Raw genomic sequence first — 8,604 nt, 5'->3', positions numbered from 1 at the left:
TGATACTTAATAGTGAAAGAAAACACGTCAAATAAATCGATAAAACTTGAAGAATGAAAGAATTTTTGTATGTGAAATGACAAAGACAACAAGATTGTTTTTGAATGAGAGATTAACATACCAAATAATGAAATTTGAGTTATTAATCTTTTAGGATGAATATTTTTTTAGATAATTGTTTATTGTTACTTACTTTATTCAAAATTTGTATCAATGGTTAATACTTGAACAATTTATTTATTTATGTATATTATTTAGGTTTATGTATTGTTTATATTAATTTTAATATATTTAATTTCTTTCTTTATTCGTATCTATTTACTTTATATATTAATATTTATTTTATAATTTATTTATTTATTTATTAATAGATTAATAATACTTCATAAATAATTAATATTTTGCCTTCTTTTTCCTGTGCATCGTGCGGGTTAAAAACCCAGTATTATACACAATGTGTTCAGATTTGCCCAGAGAAAAACTCTTGCGTGGAAGATATTTCACACTGATACACTGATATCAAAGAACATGATCCCTATGGTAACAAAAAGAGCAATAACAGTGCTGCTATATGTGACAGTTCTCCAAACTGTGAAGGGTTTTCCACTACACACCAGTGATAGGTGGATTGTGAATGAAAATGGGAAGAGGGTGAAGCTAGCATGTGTGAATTGGGTGTCTCATTTGGATACTGTTGTTGCTGAGGGCTTAAGCCAACAACCTTTGGATACGATTTCCAAGAGAATCAAGTCTATGGGGTTCAACTGTGTGAGACTCACATGGCCACTTCTCTTGCTCACCAATCACTCTCTTGCTTCTCTCACTGTCAGAAACTCTTTCAAAAACCTTGCTCTTCTTCAATCCATCGATGCTGTTCAAGCCATCAACCCCTCCATCATCGATCTTCCCCTCATCAAAGCTTACCAGGTACTGCATTGTTGAGTTATATACAGTCTTACCTTGTTCATTTTTGTTAGCATATTTGATTAACTTTAAATATAAAACTGTTTCTCCCTTAATCATCTATACATTTTGAATTCAAATAAAGAAGAGTTCTTACAACTTTCTCTATCAGTAAAAGTTATATATACATATATTTAGTAAAGAAGTTCTTAGAAGCATTTCTATATTGCAGCATCAAGAGATTCTCTCTCTCACACACAGTATTTTACTGTCTCAAGGTTTAAAATATATATATACATATATATATATATATATATGTATACAAGAAATACTTATTTATTACTTTAGAAAATTAAAATGCACTGTGTTTATTATTTTAATCATTTAGATTTAAATTAAGCGAAATAAGATAGAATACAAAACAATTCAGAGTGATTCAGTTAATTTTAAAATAAAAGGAACTGGTATTTTAGAATTGATACTTTCATTTGTGTATTAGCAGAAAGAAAGTGTTGGTCGTTATGTTTAGGCTAAATTTATCTAAGGGAATAAAACCACCTACATAAATATTATAGTTCTACTTCAAAACCTACAAAACATGATATAACTAGTTAGGAATAAGTGAGTCCAATTTTGGACTAATGATATATTTATGTTTTGATTTTATTTTTTTGAAGTATATATATATATATGTTATATTTAATCAAGCAACTAATCTCCCCTTTTGTCATAATGATGATTCATTAATTTCATCTCCTAATTAGATATCAAATTAAGTCTCCTTGGTGGCCAAGTTAATTAATTATCTCAAATTGAATAGTAGTGTATTTAGTAGTTAGAACTTGGAATCATGATTATCCCAACAACCATATATAAATGTGGAGGTTTGTATATAGTAGTTGTAATTGTTATTAAACCATAATGAGCAATAACAGGAAGTGGTGAAAAGCCTGGGAGAAAATGATGTAATGGTGATTTTGGACAATCACGTGACTGTACCAGGGTGGTGTTGCAGTAGCATGGATGGCAATGGGTTCTTTGGGGATCAGTATTTTGATCCTGATCTCTGGATTATTGGCCTTACCAATATGGCTACACTTTTCAAAGGGGTGAGTAATGTGGTAGGCATGAGCTTGAGGAATGAGTTACGAGGTCCCAAACAAGATGTCAACCAATGGTACAGGTAAATTGCTACCCCCAAGAAACCCTGCATTAATTTTCTACCATTCTTACTAGGACTATTCACAAATGCTCATCAGAGACTGCTTAAGCCAATCATTAACAAGTGAAAAGGCAAGAACTGCATTAATTCTTTATTGAAAAATCTTAAAAAGATGCTCTCTTTTTTCATTTAAGTAAAAGAGATTCCCTTTTTAATTCTTTAATTATATTCTTATACTATAAGTAGCATTTTATATTGGATATTTAAGATTATTTACATCTTTTACGAGTCTCACATGGAAGTGAGAGATGTAAATTTACATTAGATGAAATATTTATTGTAAATTTATGTCAAATTATTGACTGCATGAATTTACATCAGACTTTGGATAAATCCAACATAAATTTTTAACATTTTTAAAAAAATATGTAATTGGTTTTGGTTTTAAAACCAAAATCTAAAATAAAGAAAAACATCAAAATAACCTTATTCTGTATATATTAAACACAGATGACAATGGTATGCAAAATAACATAATCACAAATGAAAAATTTTAAACATGGAAGAAATGAATATCCAATATGTAAAGATTTCATAAATCTCTATTGGTATAAGAAAGTACCACAAAGTTTTTGAAATTTCTGATAAGTATAGATAAACTAAATACCTAAAATCGAAAAAAATTATTCAAAAATACTAAAAAAAATTGTAGTAAATGGAGGAATTTTGGAGGGATTGGCGAGAATATTCCTCTCTCTTCATTCTGACCAACTCTCATCTTTATTGTGTGTTGATTCGAACTCTTTATCAAAAGTATAAATGTTTAAAACTTTTATTTACCAAATTTTTTTCATTTCAAAATTTATGATTGTTGTATCAAAATATAAGGACGGTACTATCAAATGTACACTACAAGAAGGTACCATATAAATCAAAAATCAATTTCTGGTACCATATAAATCAAAAATCAATTTCTACCTACTTTTAATGATTTCACAAAAATCAGATGAATACTAAAAACACAAAAATACACCAAAAACGAATACAACAATTCATCATACTAAAAGTGAAAGTGAATACGAAAAAGAAAACAACGACAATAATAACAAATTAGAAACACAAAATCAATGGAGACATCATGCATTGTCGTGATTGAGTTCTCCAAAAACAACCATGTAGTTATAAAGCACCTATTTGAATGACGCACTTGGACCTACAAAACTCCAATGCAATCAAAGAAAAACATCTATCACCCACAACCATCGATTTAGACCACAAAAACGGCCTCCAAAAGGTCCGCAAACACCCATGCAATAGCCATCGCTGAAGAAAGAAAATGTGAAGGAATGGGAAATCGTATTAGAATCGCAAGGAAGAAGTTGAGAGCCCTAATTTAAAAAAAATTGGTTTAAGACTTAAAAGATTGGTAGAGGATTTACAATGTAGAACAACACACTCATAATAAGAAGCAATGAGGGTACAATATAAGACTTATTTAAATGCCTTAAGAGAAGTGTATGCAGTCATGATAAATGTACACCTACTTATCCTACAAAATAACCCTCTTGAATTCTTCAAGAATATAATGTTTATTAAAGGATAAACTCCACCATGCACAACCCTTCTTGTTTGAAACATGAGGATCGCATGTGCAATCTCTTTTCTAATAAATTTATCACTTATGTCTACATCAATCATTTGTGAATGTATCTTAGATGGAAACCTTTTCACATAAAGATTTGAGCGTAATTCACACCCAAACAAACATGTAACTTAACCTTTTAAAAGTTTCCAGCACCTAACATTTGATTAATTTTATAAGAGAGTGTGTAACTACAAGATGATATGTTGATCTTCTCAACACTTTTGGTACAAACATTAATATAAAAATAATTTTTATTAGGTATTTTTTTCTTGAATTTCATATTTTCATACAATGATTTTCTCATATGACTTATCCTAAATAAGTTATGAGTCGTGGTGTTCACCTCACAATTAACAGTAAAATTTTCTTAATCATCTAAGGCAAAACACACTACTGCAGAAAACAACATTGACGACATTTAAAAAGAGCATTTAAAGACAATTATAAAACAATCATTAATTTGGGTGTAGTTATAAATCAATAATTTATAATGACGGTTCTAGAATCGTCGTTAATTCAGTAAATAATAAATAAACAAAATAAAAAACTGACTAGGAAACAGAGGGCGGAACTACGGTGAGGGAGGCTAGACGCGGAGGTCACGGTTGGGGCAGTGCCGCATAGAGTTGGATCGCGAAGCTGGTGCGTTTTCGGTGCGGTGCGACTGGAGCTGAGGGTGAAGGTTGCACTGTCGTGCGAGCTGACGTTTTTCCGGTGTGGTGCGACTTGGAGTGATAGAGGTTGCACGACGACGATTTTGCGGTGTGGTGGAGGTCGCAGTGTCGCGCGACTGGAGTGAGGGTGAAGGTTAAGGTGTCGTGTGACTGAAGTGAGGGTGAACGTTGCGGTGTTGCGCGAATTGATTGATGGAGGTTGCACTGCAGTCAGTTGCACGTGGCAGTTTTCTGGTGTGGTGGAGGTTGCGGTTGGAGTGTGGTGGCAGAGAGACGAGAGTGTGAGAGTTAGAGTGAGAGAAGTGATATTGAGAAGAATGATCGTGAGACAAAATAAGAGAGAGAGAGAGAGAGAGACGCGTGTGACACAACACTTTTTCGAAAAAAAATTACACTTTTTAACGACTGTTTTTCCCATAACTGTCTTTATATGTCTCTCATAACCATCTTTAATGACAGTTTCCCTTAGAATCGTCATTAAAAATACAATATAATTACAAATTTGTCACCGCCTTTTTTACGATTTTTTACTAACCGTCTTATATGAAATTATGGTTTTGATATTTTGTAATAGTAACAAATAAAAAATAATTTGAAAATATTAACTATGAAGCCTAAATATCATTCTTACCCCTCTTTCAAAGAGTCAAATACCATCACTTCCTACCACAAACGAAAAAGGAAATAAAAAATAATAATAAGGAGTTCCATTATTTTTATTGAAAAGACCTTTAATAAAGAAAACTTGTGATATGGGAGAACTTCTTTGAAAGTCAACTCAATAGTAAACAAACTTATCAAAATTAACTTTGTTGGTCAACATATGAATTTTGTGTGGTTCTTATTAGGTAGGTATCCAACATGCTATTATAGGTTATTAGCTAACCATAAGGTAATTACCATGTAAACCTTAACACGTTGTGATGACATTACCAATCTTTATATTATAATTTTTATGAACTCCATGCTGCAAACCTACATTAAAATCATTAACAATTGTTGATGTTTCTCGTGTAGAAGCACATCAAACACCTACCCAATATAAACCACAAAACAAACCTGTAAGGAAAATTATAAACTGGCTAATAAATAATTTCATTGCATCATTTGGTTTAAAATCTTAATTTATGTATAAAATTCTATTATATTATATATTTACCATCATCTATTTAAAAAAATTCATCTTTTAATGAAGAAAACTCAATTTAGCAAGCCTAAGTTAAAAAGCATATTCAAATTTAATCATAAAAAAAGTTAATTATATATTAAATAAAATAAACGCTTAAATATTGTTTTTAAACATATAAAAATATATTTTTGTTATTATAGAATTTAATTAAAAAATCTCGATTTCTAAATATATAATAAATAAAAAATAAGAAAGTTTAAGTCTTCATTCCTAAGTAAGTCTTAATTTGAAAAAAAATTGTCTCGTGCAGTCAGACTTAAAAAAATTAAAGGTGACCACTTCTTACCAACAACAATAAAAAGAAAATCGTCATTTGGAAATGACTTCTTAATAAAATTTTATACCCAAATATGCTTTATCCGTTTTCCTAAAATTTTAAAAATTTATCCAAATCTATAAACTAATATCAGATTTACACCGTTTTGATGAAAAATCCAATAAAACACGGAGAGGGGATTATCCGGTGCGGTGAAGGTAGAATAAGAATGGAAAAGTTAGATTAATGAGATGATAGATTAACATGGAGGATTATTTTATCAATATAATATAATTTCATAAGTTTTTTATAGAAATTAATAAAATTTTAAAAAGTCATTGAAATTCTTAGATAATGACAACATAAAACAATTTAATTATGGAAAAGTAATGTAAGTGTGACATCACTTTAAATTGGCAAGTCTAATCAAATTTTAATTAAAGTTATATTAACTTCACACAATTTACTCATTTAAGTAATTTTTTAAAATTTTACCTATCCAACTAATTAATTTGTAGAACTACACCACATTTGATAAAGCAAAATTGGTAAAAAAATCCAATGTTGTGAATATCACATCATTGGTCATGTTGGAAATGACATAATAACATATTAAAAAATTAAAATACTGATTATTATTTTTAATTCCTATACCAAAAATTTTAACATCATACAAAATGAAATATGGAATTGAAAAAATAATAGTTATTAAATTATTGTTAAACTTTATATTAAACATTTTGAATTCTGAATCCATTAACATTAATCTGGTTTTGTTTATATCAGAAACATTAGAGAAAACAAAAGTAGAAAAGTAAATAGAATAAAGTTATAATTTCACTGTAGTTTATTTTCTTTGATTGGGATGCAACTCTAGACATTTTGATTGAAAGCATAGCCTTGATTAACATAGGTATATGCCAAAGGGAGCAGAAGCAGTGCATGCAGCAAATCCAGAAGTTCTTGTCATTCTTTCTGGTCTAAACTTTGACACTGACCTATCATTCATAAAAGAGGAGGCATTGAAACTGAGCTTCAATGGAAAACTAGTGTTGGAGGTGCACTGGTATAGCTTCAGTGAGGGTAAATCATGGACCTCAAGTAATGAAAACCAAGTGTGTGGGGAAGTCACAGAAAATCAAATGAGAATTGCAGGGTTCTTGTTGGACCAAGGATTGCCATTGTTTGTCAGTGAGTTTGGGCTGGACTTGAGAGGCTCAGATGCCAATGACAACAGATACATAAACTGTTTCATGGCCTTTGCAGCCCAACTTGACTTGGACTGGGCCCTATGGACACTTGGTGGGAGTTACTACATAAGAAAAGGAGTTGTTGGAATGAATGAGTCTTATGGTATTCTCAATTCAGATTGGAGTGAGGTTAGCAACCCTAGTTTCTTGCAAAGGATCTCAGCTATTCAAATTCCTTTTCGAGGTATCACAAACAATTATAATCATTTTTCATACATTACTTCATCTTTTTTCTTCCAAGTTTTATGAAAGCTTTATCAAAATGTACCCATTGATAAAACAACACATCTTAATAAGAAGAAATATCATGTGCATGATTGCAACCAATTTTCGTGTGAGAGAGAATTAAGTTCTATTAGTAAATTGAAGATCTGTAATAATTTCTCATTAACAAAGATGATCATGTACTGTAATGTATAATTAAGTATCATACTATTTTTTCTTACAAACTGAAAAATGCCTCAAAAAAATTAGTCAGAACTGTCAATAATTTCATGCGATTACTGTATTACTCACATTTTTCATTTTCATAACACCATATTTTCACAACTCTTGATCCTATATATATAAGCTTGTTCAATGTAAGTGTATTTGTCTTGACATATTTCAGGGCCAGGTTTATCAGAAGCAAAACCATTCAAAGTGATTTTTCACCCCTTGACAGGTTTTTGCATCATAAGAAAGTCACTGGTTGAGGCATTGAGGTTGGGACCTTGTTCTAACTCTGATGGATGGGAGTACACAGAGCAAAACATACTATCAATAAAGGGTACCAATTTCTGTTTACAAGCAGAGGGAGAAGGGAAGCAAGCAAAAATTGGGAATATATGTTTAGCTCCCAATTCAAGATGGGAAATGATCTCTGATTCAAAGATGCATCTATCAACTCAAATCAATAACTCTTCTGGTCTTTGTCTTGATGTAGACAACAATAACATCATTGTCACCAACACTTGCAAATGTCTAAGCAAAGATAACACTTGTGAACCTGCAAGCCAATGGTTTAAAGTTGTTGACAGCACAAGGAATAATTAAGTCAGCCTCTACATTATATATTTTTTTATTACGTTTGTTTTGTTGAGCTTCTTTGGGAAACGATATTTTCTAGAAATTAAGCATTGAGCTCAAGTACTCAACACAAAAAGTTGAACTCAACAATATGAATTGTAGATTTATCTTGACCATGTATGTATTCTTTAGTTGGGTGTTGTGCATGTACCTCTCCTTTGGCTAGTCAAAACACATTTAGTTCTTTGCTTTGCAGGAAGATGATATGCAAACAAATTTACTGATGCACACTGAACCATAAAAGGATGTAATCGTTTTACTGAATCAGAAAAAAAATTAATGAAATGTACAAAGAAAACCTTGATCAAGCTATTTACATGGGATATTCAAGTACCACGAGAATGGAATTTACACTAACTCAATCGTCCTAAAGATATTAGTGTGACATCGCATGCATGGAATGGAAATCCATGACAAAATACAAGAAAAATTGAAAAGTAGAATCAAGATTCAAAGC

General features: G+C 30.8%; 1 protein-coding gene across 1 annotated transcript; it reads left to right on the top strand.

Moving 5' to 3' along the window:
• Positions 1-468: 468 nt before the first annotated feature.
• Positions 469-8,330, top strand: LOC137818042 (glycosyl hydrolase 5 family protein-like). Its single transcript, XM_068621264.1, has 4 exons — positions 469-927; positions 1,839-2,086; positions 6,743-7,263; positions 7,690-8,330. The coding sequence occupies exons 1-4, from the start codon at positions 529-531 to the stop codon at positions 8,112-8,114; spliced, it is 1,593 nt and encodes a 530-aa protein (XP_068477365.1). The 5' UTR covers positions 469-528; the 3' UTR covers positions 8,115-8,330.
• Positions 8,331-8,604: the final 274 nt, after the last annotated feature.

The sequence above is a fragment of the Phaseolus vulgaris genome, chromosome 11 (genome assembly GCF_000499845.2).
Source record: "Phaseolus vulgaris cultivar G19833 chromosome 11, P. vulgaris v2.0, whole genome shotgun sequence".
In the NCBI taxonomy this organism is placed as follows: Eukaryota; Viridiplantae; Streptophyta; class Magnoliopsida; order Fabales; family Fabaceae; genus Phaseolus; species Phaseolus vulgaris.
The sequence above is the reverse complement of the archived record's forward strand: the minus strand, read 5'-3'. Positions and strand labels throughout refer to the sequence as shown.